Source organism: Podarcis pityusensis (genome assembly GCF_964106645.2).
Source record: "Podarcis pityusensis genome assembly, chromosome: 5".
NCBI classification, from domain to species: domain Eukaryota; kingdom Metazoa; phylum Chordata; class Lepidosauria; order Squamata; family Lacertidae; genus Podarcis; species Podarcis pityusensis.
Genome location: NC_138032.1, coordinates 48,916,287 through 48,936,108, shown reverse-complemented (window position 1 = coordinate 48,936,108; position 19,822 = coordinate 48,916,287). Strand labels below are relative to the sequence as shown.

Genomic DNA, 19,822 nt, shown 5'->3' with positions numbered 1-19,822 from the left:
CAACAGCATTGCACTCTGCAATCTTTGAACATACCTTGTAGCAGGTTCAAGGGTGGGGCTTGACGTGATCAAACAGATGGAATAATTTGAGCTGGTGAAAAATGCCTGTTTAGCAAATGGCTAAGCAGTTAATGTTTACACACTAGCTCTACAAATTTGTAGGGTGTCTAAAGTTGAAAAACCAGCACTGGCTTTCGCCAGCTGCTCATCAGAGTACCTAAAGCAGAAGTATGTAACCCAGCATGCTTTTACTGGTGAATTTTGAATCTTTCTCATCAGAAAGCAGGGAAAGTTGTGTGAGGAGAGCCTCACCCAAAATATGTAGCAATGGTTGTACGCTGTTGCAATATGCTCCGATCAATGCATATTGATCGTACCTCCAATATTCTGGGGAAGGATGAGTGCCATGGTGATGTGAGTGAAAGATGTAATTGCACATGAAGATGAACTTTTTGAAATATGGCAATCCTAGGCAGTAGGTACTTGCAGCTGGTTTCACTCTCAAGGCACCATTCTGTGACTAGTTCTGGCTGGTGGACCATAAGGGTCTGGTGAACAAAAAAGTCTGTTCTGCAAGGCGGAAGACTGCCCAATCCTGATTTAAGGCCAAAGAACAACGAACAGGTTAAAAGGGGCCTCAATGTAACAGCAAGAGGATAATTCTATAACTGAAATCATCTCATACACAAAAAAACCTCTTTGACAAACCAGATTGTCTAAAATAATAATCATTCAGTGTTGGGTTTAGGTGGGCCTTCTGAGGGTGGCAGGGATTCGCCAATGTTGCTACAACAACCAAAAATGTCCAGCTCCTTATGGATGCCCACCATATTTTAATTATGTAACTGGGATAGCTCAATCAGTAGAGCATGAGATTCTTAATCTCAGGGTTGTGAGTTCAAGCCCCATGTAGGCCAAAAGATTCCTGAATTGCAGGGGGATTGGACTTAGATGACTTTCGTGGTCCCTTCCAACTCTACAATTGTATGATGTACGTATGAAAATGGTCTTTTCCTGCAGCATAGAGCAATCCTAAGCATATTTACTGACAGCCCTCTTATTAGTATTAGTTTCTCATTAACATGTAGACAAGTTGAGCAAGTTTGTTCAGTCACCATAAAGGGCAGCAAACAGATGCTGAGCATACAGAATTCTACCAACACGATGGCAAAACTTAAGTGAGTCACGCAAGGATGGCCCCTTTCTGCCTGGTTCTGTTTCATTCATTGATAGCAGTACAATACCAGGGGAAGGAGTCACTGAGCCTTGTGAGACAGTTCATTGCTGATACAGTATATTACAGAATTCACCAGATATATTACTTCTGAACATTTGTGTGTATGCGTACACACAATGTGCCCCACATAAGTTATCTCAGCAATCTTTAAATATTCCCTTGAAAGTAGGTCAATATTATTTCAGTTGGAGTGTCTATGTGTGTTATGGTTGAGGGGTGGGATAAAGGTTCCTTCATTAATCAACTGCTGGGGCAAGATTTCAGCTGGGATTTCCTAGCTGTTACCTTATAATCATTATGCTCCTATTAGTTTGATCTAAGCTATTTATATAATACCTTCCATCAGAATTTTGCAAAGCAGTTTACATAAAAGAATTAAATTAATAAGCTTCCACTAATATATATATACAATAAAGCTCCATAGATAAGCTACAAGCAACAGCAAAGACCCAAAACCTTTTTCGAAAGGTAGATCTAGATCACCAAATTCAAGTTTATCATTGGCTATTATTCATGATCAGTATCAGAAGCTGCTTCCGGAACGTTTACTGTGGCTGCATACAAGATTTTTGCAGCACCCACACATTTTTGCTATTTAGTCCAGATTTACACTTTTGAAGAAAAATCCCATAATTAAAAACAAAACACCTGTTGCCAATGTCCAAATTGTGATATCTCAACGACCTGTTTGCAATATTAACACCCCCCCTCAATCTGGAAGCAAATAAATATCTGTTGCTAGGAAAAATAATCAGGAAAGTGTTAGTGCAGACTTCCTCAACCTCGGCCGTCCAGATGTTTTGAGACTACAATTCCCACCATCCCTGACCACTGGTCCTGCTAGCTAGGGATCATGGGAGTTGTAGGCCAAAAAAATCTGGAGGGCCGAGGTTGAGGAAGCCTGTGCTAATATATTCATGCCCTGCTTGTTGGCTTCTCAGACTGTAATTTCCCAGTGTTTCATACTACTGCTGCTTACCCAGGAGGAAGGGGCAGGGTAGAGCTTGCTGCTGGTGCAGTGGCAGAGACAATCTGACGCCATACTCGCACCACACCAAGCTCAGCTCCTCTCACCCCTTTCAGAAACCATCTGCAACATGCAGCACTGGGAAGTCAGGTCAGCAGTGCGTCCCTGTCTGCACTACCAATCACTATTGCCCCCAGAGGCAACTGGTTGGTCACTGGGTGGGTTTCTGGTCAGATCAATCAGGGTTTTCCCTACATTTTTATGTTCTTAACACTCCAGCCCTCAGAACAGGGTGGCTCTTGAGTAGCCCTGTGGTGGCAGTTTGGAGAAAAAGGCCACCTCACCAGGAGCTATGTGCTGGGAAGCTCATGAGTTGTTCTGACTTAACTTTCTCATCCCCTCAGGACAAAGTGGTCCTCAGGTAGCCCTTTGGTGGCAGTCAGGGCATGTGGCCCTCAAGCTAAAAACATGTCCCCACCTATGCTTGGAAAGCATGTGTAAGGTAGTGTCAGCAACAGGAAGTGACAAGTGTTCCCTAAGAGATTTTAAATATCAGAGACTCAACAGGGACATTAAAGTGGAATCCAAGCATCTGCTTTAATGGACTTGGACTTTAGGACTATTTATTGATTAAAAAAACTGGATCAAAGGGAAGAAATATCGGACATGTAACAGTCAGACACAAAAAGTTTAAAGATCATTCAGAAGACTTCTAAGTCAGCATATTGTTATCACCAGTAAAAGGCAATAAAAATGTAGCATTCCTCCCCCCCCCCCAGCAAAGCTGCTTAGAAACTTTGCCACAAGTGCCCACCAAATACCGAACCTTTCTGTGGATAATTAAATGATCCTAATCACATGTATTTCAAAATGAGCTTACACATATAAAATTTAGACACTTGAAAGGGCTTAAAATTTCTGAGGTCCGCCAATTGCAAAATAGCAGCAGCAGGCTTTTTTTTTTTTTTTTTAAAGTGGGTTCTCCCAGCCTCCACAGAACCACCACCAAGATCACCATTCAGGGACTATGGCAACGAGAAGAAAATTCTGTGGATGCTACAACACATTCACAAGCTGCACTGAGTTCAGACTAAGCTGCAGTGCAGAAGTGTCATTTGTGAGAAGATTCCACATCAATATATTTCTGAAATGGAGGGCACTGCTTTGACATCTCAGTTTTGAAAACTTTCTACCAAATCACTTTGTCACAGTGTGAAAACCACTCTTGGTCAACCATGGGATCAGTCTCAACCGTGTGAAGAGTGCAATAAACGGATTGGCAGAGCTTTGGCACTTATTTAAACCTCAAATGTTCTGTTAACACCAAGGTTGCAGGTTCAATCCCCATCAGGGACAACTGCATATTCCTGCATTGCAGGGGGTTGGACTAGATGATCCTTAGGATCCCTTGCAACTCTATGATTTTATGATTCTATGAACATCCAGTAAGCTGTAGGGTACTGTTTTCCATTATCTGGATCTCTCATGACGGGCACCCTCATAGAGGTTTGCACTCAACTCTTCTTTAAGTCACAAGGGACATTATTATTTGCAAGCACATAATTGCATCCTTCTAGATTGTACTTGCCGTAACAACGGAGCACAAATAATACCTGACACTTCGCCAGATCCTGAAAATTTGTAAACAAGGTGTTCCGTAAACACTCATTTTACAGAAAGGAGTACACACACCAACATTTCCCTTGGATGTTTCCTGTCGGCTCAGTTAATTTAAGCAGAGTTTAGCAATGTCAGCAGCAACGACAAAAATACCTCTTCCAAAGTTTTAAACTGACCTTTTGACACATCATGATTGGAGGTAGTGCTGCAAGGAAACTGCTTTGGTGATCAAGGATTCTGTTAATTAGAACTGTTGATGACATGTCATGCTACAGGCAGAGGTGTTGATATAATCATTTCAAGCAGTGGTATAAGTAACACAGAGAAAAGGACGGCATAAGGTTTGCAAATTGGAGAGCAGCTTAGTATTTGGTTCAGTGATGCAGTGGCACATGAGCAAACGCCCACAGAATTTCTTCCACATTTACTATGGTTCAGTGATCTCATTTGCTACTGCAGTCTATTCCATTTACACTGCCAGTGGTATTGGAATGCCCAAGCTTGTAATAGGCTTTCAGGCTCCTTGGAATATCTCCCATCCCCTGAGTGGCCAAAGGTTATGCTCTGCTGTCGAGATTGCCATCGATAAGGTCAATGCGGATCCATCTTACCTAGGCAATTACAGCTTGGAGTTTATTTATGCAGACTCTGGGTGTGAAGCAAAGAAGTCTCTGCACGCTTTCATCAACCAGTTTCAAAAAGAACACATTTCTGCCTTGTTTGGACCAGTTTGCTCAGAGGCAGCAGAGGTTGAGTATGAATTCATCCTGCTTTTTCTCTTTTGTTAATTGTAATAGACAATATTTGTTATCGTGGGCAGCCAACCAGGACACATCCACACCATGCATTTAAAGCACATTCAATGCTCATTTAAAGTGCAAGGCTTCCCCCAGAGCATCCTGGGAACTGTATTTTGTTAACGGTTCTCGGAATTGTAGCTCTGTGATGAGTAAGCTATAGTTCCAGGGTTCCTTGGGGGAAAGCCATGTGTGTTATATGTGTGTTAAATGTACTTTAAATGCAGCCAATCAGGCTTTACGTTCCTCTCTTCTCCCCTGCAGATCTCGCTGCACCCCTAAAATCTTCACTGGAGTGTCTCCCAACCTTTCAGGGCAGATTTTGAGGATGTATACAGAGCTGTGAGGTGTGGGGGCAGGGAAGAAAAGAAGGTGATTTCCTGTTGTGTGAGCAGATATTTATTCCACTTGTGCATAGTCCTGTTTACAAACCTCTCTCACCTTTCTAGAATAGCCTGTAGGTTGTATTTAAAGACTGGAATTCACTCATCTATTTTATCTAAAAGAGTTGTGGAACTGCTGAGACCACAGCCAAGATATTGCGGGTGGGAGGCTGTGTGCCTCTACTGTATTTTAGGACACAGTTTGATTATATCTCAGAACTAGCTTAATTTCTAGTCTTTCCATTAGTTCTACGTACTTAGTGCCTGTAAACAATTAAAATGGGGCTCTGCACTCAGTGTGTCTGCAAAAAAAATCACAAAACATTTGTTGTTGTTTTTAAAAAGCAAGGTGACTGAAAATATCGCTATAATAATTGCTTGCCTGTCTCTTTGAAATATCGTTGGCTCTACACATGGATGGATTAAATCTGTCATGGCACCTGGTTGTTATGCACATGGTTGCTATGCAAGCAGTGGTTTTTGCAGTCTTGATTTTGATGGGAACCTAACCTTGGCAACTTAAAAAGGAAATTAACAAACATTATGTGCCACTTAAGCAATCATAAAACCTCAACAAAAAACCCCAAACATTAAGCTTCTCAATAAAAGACAATTAAAATGGGCATTTAAAAATATTCACAATGAATTAGAATGAACAATTAACTAAAAACATGTAATTTCTATTTGTCTGGATAGGCTTGCCTGAACATAAAAGTTTTATGTGGCTTCCAAAATGAGTGCAGCAAAAGTGATTATTATAGGAGGGTACTTGCAAAGTGTGGGTGCTGCCACACAAAGTGGTTGTGGGCTTTTGATCTATTTTTGTCCCCAGCTAAGGAAAATCCCAGTCAGGACTTCACCATGAGCATATCCTCCAACATTTCTGGCACTGAAATAGGGATGCTCCGTTTTTGGTCTCGAGCTCTTGGGCCTGTATCCGATCTTTCCACCAGGTGGTGCACAAACAAGCTAGCAGCTGGAAAAGAAACTGGAATCCTGGAGGAGGAGGAGAGGAGGAGGAGAAGGAATGGGCTTGCTTGAATTCTCTACAGCAGACGTGGAGAAACTGTGGTTCTCCATACATAAACAGATCACAGCTTTCAACATCCCCAACTCCTAGCCATGCTGACTGGAGCTGATGAGAGTAGAAGGGGAGTTCCAAAGAGAAAAAAAGAGCCCTAGTATTAGGCTGGGGAGGGGAGATGCTGCAGCTGGGACAGCAAAGCTTTTCTCTGCAACCTTAGTCTGTTTTACTATGCTCCAGCTCATACCCACCAACATTCCTCCAATGAAAATAGGGGTGTCCTATTCAATAATAATAATTTTACTATTTATATCCCACCCATCGGCCTGGATTGCCTCAGCCACTCCGGGAGGCTTCCAACATATATAAAAGCATAATAAAACATTAAGCATTTTAAAAAACCCTTCCCTATACAGGGCTGCCTCCAGATGGCTTGGGGTGTGTGTGTGTCAGATAACTCCATACCCTCCAACATTTCTCTGATGAAAATAGGGATGTCCTAAGGAAAAGCAGGACATATCAAATCAGAAACTGGGACTGCTTCTGTAAATCTGGGACTGTCCCTGAAAAACAGAGACACTTGGAGGGTCTGTGTTAAATGTGCAACCATTTGTACATATTATTAGAGCTCATGGAGATCTTTAAATTAGAGCCTGCCTATGACAAAAGGGACAACCTGCATTCATTTCAGATGGGCTTGGAAGCAAACAAAACACAGAGTGCTTTGGGGCATGATGGATATGCATGAATAAAGACAGCACAACTCAATTGTGATTTAAATATCCATGCATATCATTCTAGTAAATGGTTCACAGTGGTCTCGATAACTGGTCTCACAATTGATTTGGGAGAAATATTGGTGTTAGTATCTCACCACCCAATCAAACCCAATGCTGAGTTTAGCTCGTGTTTATTTATGCATTAATATATATCAACTTCACACCTAATTATGTTATGTTGTGTTATTCTCTTCTTTTCTGTATGTACTTAAAGCTCCTTTGTTTAGACAAGTTTATCCAGACATGTGGATGTGGACATGTTTGAATCTCTTTTTCGTTTGCCACTGACTTTGTATTTAAATGTTTTAAATTACTTTTTTATTGATAATTTTAATATTTCTTGTAAACCGGAGGTTGTTGTTTTTACAATCAAGTAGTATATAAGTTCTGTTCAGTAAATAAATACACTGAAATCCTATTGCATTGAAATCCTATACACTGAAACCCTATTGTCATTACTTATGGGCACCATTATTGCAGGCAGTGAAATAGAGAAAAATGATTAACAGCTGGTTTTTGTATTCCCAGAAATGGGAAATCAGGCATTATGTGTTTCAGTTTCACATCCCCCAAAGGCCTTGATGCAATCTGAAACCTATACATCACCTAAAAGATCTTCATTTGAACAATGCTATGAGTGACAGTCAACCAAGTTTACTTATTGCCTCTTGAATGTTACTATTAAATCCAGTTCTTTTTATTATTCTCCACCTAGGTAACTGGTTTGCTAGCTTCTCAGTGGAACATCCCCATGTTTGGGTTTGTTGGCCATACAGCCAAGCTGGAAGATTCCTTTGTTTATGACACTTATATCAATCTTGTCACCCCTCTGCAAATGATTGGGGAAGTCCTTTACAAAACTCTCCAGTATTTTGGGTGGAGGTACGTTGGCCTCTTCGGAAGCTCAAGTGATGTTTTCACTTGGGCTGAAACAGAGGAGTTGTGGGCTTCTGTAGAAAATCAACTCAAAAGCAACATCACCATCACTGCTAAGGTGAGATACAACACAAAAGATCAAAGCCTCCATCAAGACAAGCTCAACTATATAGCATCAGTTGCCAGAAGTAAGTTTTTTGTTTCGTTTTTCATGACAGGTTTCTGAGCTCTGGAGGTAAAGAGATAATTCTCCACGTGAGTTCATAAGTCTCTCAGCACCATTGTAAGATGAACTCTGTACATGAAGGATGGTGACCAAAACACTTTATTTGGAACAAACTCAAACCAACATTGGACATGAGAAAAGCCCAGCAGAAATCTATGTCCTCAGCTGCCTCAGGGCCTGGTACTTAAAGTGCCATACCCTAGTGAACTGAAACACACATAAAACATGGACTGGACTTACAAAAGGGATTTTACTTCCCAATCCATTTCCCATGGCTTGGTGTATCTGGCCCATGATCCACTGGTTACCCACCTCTTACTTAAATAACTTCTTCAAATAGAAGAGTATCCTCTGCAAAACATGACACACTGCCACTCAACTTATCAGAAATTGAAGCTCATTGCAGTTCTTTCTTCTCCCTATATGCTGCCTGTGTGTACCTTTGAGCAGATCCAACTAGTGGTGCCTTCCCACTAGATATGCTCTCCAGGGTGCTGTCCAACCAAAGATGCCTTGCTGCCATATGTGCTGTCCACTGGTACTGTGGGCATCAGTGTAGAGAAAACTGTATTAAACCTGTGTGATTACCTGTCCCTCATCTCTCTGGTGCTCCTGGCTCCTGTGTTCAACAAGGTGTTACACTTTAACTTCTTCTGGGAATTGACATTGCATTCCTAGGGTTGCCATACTTCAAAAAGTGAAAATCTGGAACAAAAAGTTGTTGAGCTTTAATTGCGTTTTTGAGCTACTTCTGAGGGAAATCGGCAAAAACAATACTGCCGACATGGGGTGCCATACATCTAGCTTTTCCCAGACATTTCACCAATTTCCACCCAGTCACTGCTTGCAACTCAGTATTCCAGATATGTCCAGGGAATTCTGGATGTATGGCAACGCTACATTCGCCTGAAGACGCTCACATTGCATTAAGCCTGAAGATGTAGTCCTGTTTAAATATAGTCGCGGTGCTTGGGAATTCTTACCATAGACAAAAAGCAAGGAAGAGGTGGAATGGTAAAAGTTTATAAAATTCCACAGGATGCAGTGATGGCCACCAATTTGCATAGCTTTAGAGAAGGAACTGAACAAATTAATGGAAGATAAGTCTATTATAGGCTACTCACCATGATGGGTTTGCTGTGCCTCCTTGTTCAGTTGCTACTAAACACAGGAAGGAAGAGTGCTCTTGTGTTCAGGTCCCTTCTACGGGTTTTCCATGTGGCTGGCCACTGTGAGAACTGGGTGTCAGACTAGATGGGTCAGTGCCCTGATCCAGCAGGCTCTTATGTTCTTATGCCACATAGGTTTAAGTCATGCGACCACTTGCAGGATTTGAGCTGATGGAAGATCCGATTTGAGGGGCAATTTGGCCTCATTATTTGGGTTTATGCCTATTGACTCATATTATACATATTGCCCAGATATGCCCTGAGGAAATGTTGCATGCATACATGGAAGCCCAGGATGCATGCCTGGTAGGCAGAGCAGAAAGGCAAGATATTCTATCACATATAGGGAAAAGGTAGATATTACTAACAAGATTATGGTGGTTTTTTTAATGGACTGAACCAGCAGGAATTTTTTATCCTATGTGAAAATTCTTATGGGATTCTCTGTGTAAAACTATTTCAATTAAGAAACTCTTTAAATGAGCAGAACTAAGGGCATGATGAAAGATTTTCCCGAGGTTATTTATTTATTAAAATTGGTATACCACCCTTCAACTGAAGATCAAAAATGAGAACACAAAATACATAATGAAAAACAAACCATACCCAAACACATTTAAAAGGCCACAGGTCTTTTAATCTGCCAAAGGCCTGGTTATAGAGAAATGTTTTTGCCTCATGCCTCAAGATACGTAATGAAGCCACCAGACAAGTCTCCCTGAGGAGAACATTTCACAGTTATATATTACTAGATTATATACTGCTAAACCTTTGGAATGTTCACAACTCTCACCATTCCATAACATTCTGTTTCACAGGCAAGAAAGGAGTGGAGGTGTCTAAGTCTGGGTGTGTAAGTCACATGGCTACACAAGGCAAAGAGCTCTACTTAATGCCCACTTGTAACAAGAACTATTTATACAATACTTAGTATAAATGGAGGCAGCATTCTCATACTTTTTTCTTTTTTAAAGTACCAATAACAACTGAAGTTGGGAATACTTCTTTGCTTAAGGAGTATTCATATGCACAGCTTCTGGTTACATTCAGGTGCTCTTGTCATGCACTTAATGCACAGGGACTTCCAGAGACCAAATAAGTGACTTTTCTCTCTCTCTCTGAAATATGATACACTTCTCTGGACTGCAACACTTTAATCTTTTGTTCTGTGCGCTGATTTCAATGGGATAGTCGTTTGTGTGCCTGAGGGCCTGGGGGTTTATTAAATGATTTGGGTGATTAGGAAATGATCTAAAGTTACGCAAAGCATGATCTAAAGTTGCATTGGTTTTAATTACCCAAGATATTTTGTATTGCTTTATAGTGATGCACCCCGAATTACACACAATCAATCAGTAATTTACCAATACCCTTACAACAACTTTGTTCACCACATTATCCAATGTGCATTTATCAAGACATTGTTTTGGCTTTCTTTCCCTTTTGAGTTTTATACCATTGAGTTTGCTGTTGTACCAACTATTTAGTTAGGGTTGCCATATTTCAAAAAGTAAAAACCAGGACAAACCCTAAAGTTGCTTTTTTTAAAAAAAAACACCAACAACTCCAAAACCGCCAAAAAATCTTGATTTTCGATTGACTAGTGGGTACACTTGACTTTTTAGATGCACTGGGAACTGATCTGTACTATTTCTTTTTCAGTTATTGTTTTAATCTGCAGTTCTTTGGATGCAAGATCTATTTTGTTAGAGGCCAAGAAACTAGGTATGACAAATGGACCGTACGTGTTCTTTGTGCTGCAGCAGTTTGAGGTCAGTAAATAGCTGCAATGTGGTGAGTATTTCTTCATTACCTTGCTAAAGGCATGGTTTTAAGGATTACTGTCCTCAGACTTACAATCTAAAAAGACACAACACAACAGGAAAATGGATTGTGAGCAAACTCAAAGTTCTCAGTTGCAAGTTGTATGGATGGTAGGTCAGAAAAGCAATGGGTATCTCCAAATCTAGCATGCTGTAGTATTTAGAATTCTGGACTATGGCTGGGAAGAGTTGGATTCAAATTTTGCAATATCTATCGCCTTAGACACTATCTCTCATCTAACCTACCTTGCACACTTCGTGAAGATAAAATCAAGCATCTATTGTGCTCTATACAGTGTGGTGTACAGTGGTGCCTCGCAAGACGAAAAGAATCCGTTCCGCGAGTCTCTTTGTCTTGCGGGTTTTTTCGTCTTGCGAAGCAAGCCCATTAGAGGTTTAGAGGCTTAGCGCTACAGTATTAGCGTCTTAGCCGGCTTAAAGATCAGCTGATAAGCGGCTTAACGATCAGCTGATAAGCGGCTTAAAGATCAGCTGATAAGCGGCTTAGCCATCAGCTGATAAGCAGTTTAGCGGCTTGGGGAAAAGGGGGGGGGGAAGGAAAAAAACCCCGCAGGAACTCGCAAGACATTTTCGTCTTGCGAAGCAAGCACATAGGAAATTCGTTTTGCGAAGCACCTCCAAAACGGAAAACCCTTTCGTCTAGCGGGTTTTCCGTCTTGCGAGGCATTCGTCTTGCGGGGCACCACTGTAGTGGTTAAGAGCAGTAGACTCGTAATCTGGTGAACCGGGTTCGCGTCTCCGCTCCTCCACATGCAGCTGCTGGGTGACCTTGGGCTAGTCACACTTCTCTGAAGTCTCTCAGCCCCACTCACCTCACAGAGTGTTTGTTGTATTCATATTACTAAGCATTATGGGAATGGGCTAAGCTACCTATTTATTACCAACAGTGCTGTCAATCACTCTTTTGTCTTCTAGGACAATTTTTTGAAAGAGACTTGGAGTAATGGGAACAGCAGCGTCCTAGATGCCTATCAGCCTGTGCTGCTCATAGCTCTCAGATCTTACAGAGAATACAAGACCTATTCTGATTTTGTGAAGGAGGTCCACAGCAAGCTGAAGGAGAAGCAGCTTTCAGACAGTTTCTTTTCTTCACACGGAGAGGTCATATTCACAGCCACAACTTAGATACAGTGGTACCTCAGGTTACACACGCTTCAGGTTACATACGCTTCAGGTTACAGACTCTGCTAACCCAGAAATAGTGCTTCAGGTTAAGAACTTTGCTTCAGGATGAGAACAAAAATCGTGCTCTGGCGGTGCGGCAGCAGCAGGAGGCCCCATTAGCTAAAGTGGTGCTTCAGGTTAAGAACAGCTTCAGGTTAAGAACAGACCTCCAGAACGAATTAAGTACTTAACCCGAGGTACCACTGTACTTGTTCCAAGGAGGCATAACAAAAAACCAAGAGGAAACCAGGCTGAATGCCCCCATTTCCCCTAACTTAGATTATCCTAAAGGGCACTGTGATGCCACATGAAAAAAGGGCCAAATATCTCAAATTTTCTAAAGGCATGATTATCTGATCCACTATTTTGAATAAGGATCTTGTCTTGATTGTTGGCTTTATATTAAAAGTGTAGGAAATATATTATTGGTTTTTATGGTAGACGACATCAAAACATTTCTTGAAAGATTTTCTTCACTCTCAAGCCATGCTGATTAGTTTTAGGAGCTGAGGCTTTCAACTCATTTACTAACATGTGTAGTCTCATTTGACCTGCAACCAGACCCATGCAGAGCTTGTTTGAGGTGCAAGGCAGGAGTTTTGGTAGAATAAAATTAGAAACTCACACAAGGAAGTAGCCAATCCCTTGCAGTGCCCCCCCCCCGAGGTAAAGTTCTCAAACCAAGACACCAATTCCGGTTTTGCAGAGTTTGTAAACCAAATCATTCTTAAACCGGACTGTTCTCAAACCGAGGTATCACTGTATTTGGGGGAACCACTTGAAGCATCCCTTGTGTTGAGCTATTTCAATTGTTTTTGTTTGATTTTCTCATTGCAAACAGTGGAAAATCTGTAAATTTTGATAATAAACCTGATTTATAATGGGGGTTGAATAATTTTGATTGCAACTGGATTTTGAGTTTGGAATAAATGAGTCCACTGCTAAATATATGCAGTCAGACAACTGAAAGAATAGTTTAAGAAACTTCTTCCCTCAGAAGCCCAAACTCTTACTGTTCTATATGACTCTTTTCCAGGTAAGTTCTTATGCTGCCTACCTACATGATGCTGTTTTGCTTTATGCGTTATCCATAAAAGAAATGTTAGAAGGGAAAAAGGACTTCCGTGATGGAAAGGCCCTTGTCAACAGTTTGAAAGGTTACAACAAAACTCCAATGTATGGTAAGTTTGTGGATTCAGACTGCAAACACAATCACTTGAGAGAGGGAGGGAAGCTGCACCTCTGTAGCTGAGCTGATACTCTGAACGTTGATGTCCCTCCCATGTATCTTCAGGTAAAGCATCTCAAGGAGCAGGGCTGAGACAACAGAGAAGCTTTCATTCACTTGGTACTATCCAAATGTTTTGGACTACAACTCTCATTTGCCCCAGCCTCCATGGACATTCTGGCTGAGGCTGATGGGTGTTAAAGTCCAAGATATCAGGTTGGTGAAGAATACAGAGCATCTGCTAGTACCAAGTCAGAAGGACCACCAGGCTTACTTCATGAAGCAGCACATATTTGGAGTAGATCCATTGAACTTCTAAAGAAATGTGCAAAGGAAGCTACTTTAACTATTGCCAAGTGAGCCTTAGGAACCTTTTCCATGTTATTCTTAGGATCTCATGTGATGCCAACAGAGAATGCTTGGGTGCAACTCTGTGATTGCCTGTTGCCCGCCCTTAAAAGTATTGTCTCTCCACGGTTGCATGTTCAGTCAAAACAGCATTGATAGATATAACAGAATAAACAATTTGTTCAACTTTGCATTCACAGAAACTCCTCCCTGATTAAAAGTGGCCACCTTATAAGCACGTAGCTGAGCTATGGAGGTTCTCCAACAGCCATTAATCATGATGCCTATGTCCTACTTCCAGGATCAAAGGCAGTACTCCTCTGAATACCAGTCACTTGAGAACAACAGCAGGCAAGGGCTCAGTCATGTTCCTTTTGTAGGCATGTGATTAGCCACTGTGAGAACAGGCTGGGTTTGATGAGCCTCTGGCCTGATGCAACAGGGCTCTTGTGTTCTGATGATCCTGGAAATCTTTGCAAGTTAGCCAGTGGACTTTTGACTACTGCAAAATGGACAGGATACATAAATATGTAGTACATTGTGTCTTCCTGTGCTGAGGAAGAGGCAGAAAAATAACATCAGTCAAAATGGGACAGGTGTGCTGAAGTGTGGGGAATGTGCTAAAGCTCTTATTTTTAATATCTTTTTTGTTTAGGCATTACTGGCCCAGTCAACATTGATGAATTAGGTGAGAGGAACATGGATTACTCTGTGTATGATCTCCAGGAATTTGGCAACTCCGTTCATTTCATTCCAGTGCTTAACTTTGATAGTGTCAGGAAAACAACCAGGTATTATTTGTGTGTGTGGTTCATGGGCACTTAGCAATTTAATCATTTGTACAGGAGATTTACCTTGTAAAGTACTATATAATCGTCTTTGTATTCATTCTTTGAAGGAGTATCTTTTCCTTTTTGCCCATTTTATAAAGGGAAGAGCTGAGACCAAGAGTCAGTGACTCACCCAAAGCCATTTGAGTGAATTATACAGTATGGCGATATTTGAACCCAGAACCCATGTTCAGCTGCCATGTATCCATGCATTATTGTGGTTGTCTGAAAAAAAGAGAGCAAGCAGCTGCTCACACATAGACCTCCATGTAATTCAGACACCCAGTTACTCTGATGTCCTGATCCCATGGAAGTCTACTCTCCAGCATCTGCTCATGCCTAGACTTTGTGGGGCAGGCCTGTTCCCTAGTGCTCCTTTGATGCCTCCACCTGCAACTTTAAATTCTATATTGTAACAACAAACTGAATTCAGCTTTACAAAATCATTTTTAATTCACCTGGTTCCTTGCAAAGATAACCACATTGCAGTTGGTCTTAAAGGTGCTACTGGAAGGATTTTTTTTATTTTGACTATGGCAGACCAACACGGCTACCTATCTGTAACTGAACACATTGCATGTGATCTATTAGTCCTATTGTGAACTTCCGGGTTAGCGCCTCCGGCAATGGCGGATTTCCTCTGATCGGGAGGAATCCGCTTCGTGAGAACTAGGGTCTGGACCGCCGCGGCGAGGCGGAGACCCACTAAAAACCTCAGGCGGGAGAAGAATTAGGCAAGAATATTATGGTCATGAGAAATGGGTAAAAATAAGATTTAAGTTTCAAGGTTTTTTATAAGATAAGATGAAAATAGATCAAGGTAATGTAATGACAGAAGATTATGAAATATGTAAAGGATTTGCTGTGATAATTAATAACTGGGATACAAAAAAAGGGAGGAGGAGGAGGTCAAAGAAAGAAGGTAATGAAAGTTGAAGATTTGAGAATGTTGGTTTTATTTTTGTATGTTTGTGGAGTATTTTTGTTTTTTGAATTTGTATCGTTGGATGTGGTTTGCTTTCTTTTTCTCTTTTCTGTTTTTTCTTTTTTCTTTCTCTGCTTTGTCTTTTTCTGTAATTTTAAAAATTTTCAATAAATATCATTAAAAAAAAAAGCCTGTGGACGTGGGATTCGGCTGGCACCTTTTGCGTCTCCCCTACTCGCGGGGAAACCCGGTTTCGGGGATCCGGAGCGACGTGGGGTGAATGGCGCGGTGCTTCGAATCAACTGCTCTTTTAACGGAGTGAAGCCGCATTGCTGTTGCTCGAGAGCGCTGAATTTTTTCCTGTGGACAATTGGATTTTAAACAACTGCCCGTGAGTAGAATGGAAAATTGGATTATGAAACTTTTTAATTTGGCACCGAAGCGGGAAGGTCTAAACAGGAAGTCCGCCTTCCGCATTCCGCTTTTGTGAATAGATTGAAGCAAAGACATTGCAAGCTAGAGTCTGGAAAGTCGTTTGTAAAGAACTAAATTTCCATCAGTTAAAATTACTAAACCCCCCTTGGGAGCAGGAGAAGAGGGGGGAATTTCTTTTTAGACTGTTTAAACCTGCAGAAGAGAGAGCAAAGAAAGATAATTTTCCACCGCCTTGAACCTGGGAGCGGGGTGTCAGAGACAGACGCTTTGGGGAAGTTCATTGACTGTGGATAAAATGTTTTTGACAGATAGTTAAAAAAGAGAAACATATTGATTCCAATGTTCCCTTTTGCACTTAAAAGGAACAAAATATCTGAAAAACGAAAGGAACTTTGTTGCTAGATCTGCTTTTAAAAAGACGGATACAAATAGAAATTGTTTCCTCTAGAGGGAGCTTGTGAAACTGTTGTTAGAGTAGATCTGGGGAATTCTGCAGCTGTAGAGATTAAAGATCGTGAGACCAGACATTGACCTTGAACAAGAATGTGCCCAGAAGAAGCTTTCTTTTTGCAAGACAAGCGCTTTACTGGAACAGCTACATGAGAAGATGGATTTGATGACTGTTGCAGTTGGCAATTTTGGACAAACAGTGAATACCTATATAGAAACCACTCAGCAATCAATCCAGGAATGTGCTTTGACAGAGCAAGTGGTGAAGAAGATAAAGGAGGAGGTTGTTGCTGAACCTCAAGTAATAGAAATGGAGAGAGCTGCGGCTTTGCAGGAACATAAGTTGTTGTTTCTGATTAATGAACCTGGAGAAAGTCAGATTTGGAGAGATGGAGTACTGTTTGGTCTGGAGATGGGAAGTTGGATAGATCCCCCTATGCAGGGATGTTTTGACTTTTCGGATCTGCCTTTGGGCCAGGGGGAGTTTGGAGTTGTGGGGGCCCTTAACCTTGGAGGGACATGCCTTCAAACATCTTTTGGATTTCAGTGTTGACTATGGAGAATAGTCTGACTTGTTGAGAAGGGATAAAGATATTGTCAAGTTGGAGTCTCCCCGAGAGAAAGGAAGAAAATTAAGAATAAGATCAGCAGAAGATAAAGTAAAGTGCAGGTATAAACATGAAGAAGACCTGCAGAAGGGACATGGAAAAGATTTAAGAGCCTCGGATAGAAGGTCACCAGGTTGATGGACTAGATGGATGGGATAGAAAGGACTGACAAAACCCGAGACCAGGAAGAAGAGACGATGGACGAAGATTGGAAGAAAGTTTTAAAAATTCATTTAGAAAATCATTGTAAAATTAATGAGTATTAGAAAAATGTTGGAATGAAACTATTTGGCTTTAGTAGAAACGTTAAAAAGAATTATGCATAAATATGTTATGTTAAAAAGAATTATGTATAAATAAGTTTTAAGTTTTAAGCTTTAGGGCTTTTTATGGTAAGATAAGGTTAAAATAAATTAAGGTAATTTAATGAATATAGTGAAAGATGGAAAGGATTTGCTGAGATTATTAATAACTAGAATACAAAAAAGGGAGCTGTGAGGAGGTCGATGAAACAAGTTAACGAAAGATAAAGATTTGGGAATATTGGATTTGTTTTTAAATTTTTTGTTTATTTCTGTTTTTTGATTTTGATGTATTGTGTGTTTTGTTTTTTCTTTGACTTTTGTTTTTTGACTTGTATTGTTTAATTCCTCTTTTTGTCTACCTTTTTCCCTTTTTCTTTTTTCTTTTTTCCTTTTTCTTTCTGTAATTTTAAATTCTTAATAAATATCATTTTTTTAAAAAAAAGATCTATTAGTCCCATTGAGTTCAATGGGACCAAGTGGTTACAGGACTGCAACCTTACTATTATTTGTTAAGCAGGAAGTATATTTTGGCTGCAACATCCTGTGTCTTGTTCTGGTTAGCAAGTCAGCAGAAGTCAGCCTGGTGTCCTCCAGATATTTTGGACTACAATTTCCTATAGCCCCAGTCAGCATAAATGGGCAGCACCAGGTTAAGAGGGACAAGATGCCTACTTACATGCAAAGAGGGATATGCTAGCTGTGTGGAAAGCTGCCATCTTCCTCCTTCTTAAATCAATTCAATGCTTCCTTCTTTATGAAAATCTTGAAATTCTATTTTCATTCAATATCTCTGAAATGAAAAGTGTGGATTTAAAACTACAAGGCTTCTTGCCTTTGATGCTACCTGGGAACAAAATGGTGGCAGGACTAGAAAGTCCATTGTCAGTGTTAAATTCAAAGGAGATGCGCTGATCATTCTGTTATCATGATCGCTCTGTCATTGTTCGCATAAGCATTGCGTGGCTTCCTTTGAACTAATTTGAACTTGTGCTAACCTGAACTTGTAAACATTCTTGCACAGATTTCTGAAATGGATAATCACACACTAAAGATGAATGGTATTCTGATACCAGCAGATATAATTATTATGGGTTGTATGAATCAAAGCATTGAGGAGAAAGTGCTGTCAGCGCAAGGATTTCTTCACGTGCAATGGAATGTTCTCTGACTCTGCTTCTTTGTGACCCCTCCCTAAATCTATTCTAGGTTTCCCGACAACCCCCCAGGCTGATTTGGGGACGGCACATGTGATGAGATAAGAGTGGAGGAAATCTCACTGTTGCCAGTACTCATCCTTGTCCTAGGGCAAATTTTTAGTTGAATGCCCCGCATCATTAATTTTTTGGCAGGCTTCTAAAGAACAACTGATCAAATCTTCCTCTTTAACATATTACAAAAACATTTCATCATATTAAACATACTTTACAATAAATCTATCAGTGATATCAACAATGACCTGGCTGACATTAGGCCAGTTTGCCCAAACCTTTTTCAAAGGGGGCCAGATTTGATGAAGTCAACATGCCTGAGGGCTGACCAAAATTGCTGACCTTTTTTTAGGATTGAAGTTGTTGAGCTTTTTGGGATTTTATCCCAGGAAGTAAACTGCCACAGGGGCCAGATTAAATTGAACAGCAGGCCGAGTAAGGCCCCTGAAACGGACATGCCTGCATTGGGGGATTAAGAAACCACAGCTAAGAAAATGGAGGATCACGGAAAGGATGCTGGCACTTGGGACTGGAACAGTGAGACTGGCCTCAGAGCACTTGCATGATAGCTTCAGTTGCATAGGCTCCATGTATCTATTCCAGTGAACAGACAAATCTTGGACTTAGGTTTGCCCCTCTGTTATTGACAGCCATCCAGGTCCAAGGTAGTGCTGAAGCCTGAGCTAACCACAATGTAGGATACCAGAGCATGTCCATATGCTGCCAAATCAACAAATATTTTCCGAGCATACCATTTTTAATAAATACAAATATGTTACACACAACTCATGGGTAAAAACGCATACCTTGACCTAACACAACAACCCATTTCTCAAAAGATAGCAAAGGCTGAGTGAAGTCCATGGAAGAAAAACACACACCAACAGTCAACTTCAATAAGTCACTTGCTGGACTTGTTCAAAATAAGCCATTCTTAACCTTTACACCCCAAATTTGGCATAGGCCATCCTGAAATATATCAGATCAGTTTGTTGAACCATTTTGCAATTATTCTTCTTTGACAATCACTCTTAGCAGAGTAAGATTGTTTTCCATGAACACGGTTTTAACAGTGAGTCTGTAAGTGACTATGGAGGCCAATTCTGGATCTACTGCCCCCAGTTTCTAGTTAAGATGGCAGAATGCAATCCAATCAACTCACCCTTAAAACTGGGAGGAAAATGGAAGCCAAGATAATGTGAAGAGCTTTCCTGACCTAGGAGCCAGGGAAACTCTAATGAAGGGTTTTCCAAACTTGGGTCTCCAGCAGTTTTTGGGCCACAACTCCCATCATTCCTGACCACTGGACCTGGTAGCGAGGGATGATGGGATTTGTAGTCCAATAGCAGCTAGAGACCCAAATTTGGGAGATACTGCTCTAGTGTCTGAACCGGAACCT

General features: G+C 40.9%; 1 protein-coding gene across 3 annotated transcripts in view; it reads left to right on the top strand.

The window, feature by feature from the left end:
* The first annotated feature begins 4,303 nt into the window (after positions 1 to 4,303).
* Positions 4,304 to 19,822, top strand: part of LOC308477662 (guanylate cyclase 2G-like) — a 40,655-nt gene continuing 25,136 nt past the window's right edge. For 2 of the 3 annotated variants that reach the window (XM_081006393.1, XM_081006394.1), the window contains exons 1-6: positions 4,304 to 4,573; positions 7,523 to 7,871; positions 10,741 to 10,850; positions 11,838 to 12,023; positions 13,123 to 13,267; positions 14,318 to 14,453. In XM_081006393.1, the coding sequence (XP_080862519.1) occupies positions 4,316 to 4,573; positions 7,523 to 7,871; positions 10,741 to 10,850; positions 11,838 to 12,023; positions 13,123 to 13,267; positions 14,318 to 14,453 (1,184 nt within the window). In that variant the 5' untranslated portion in view covers positions 4,304 to 4,315. The remainder of the gene's footprint in view (positions 4,574 to 7,522; positions 7,872 to 10,740; positions 10,851 to 11,837; positions 12,024 to 13,122; positions 13,268 to 14,317; positions 14,454 to 19,822) is intronic. The other variant, XM_081006395.1, reaches the window with a different exon arrangement.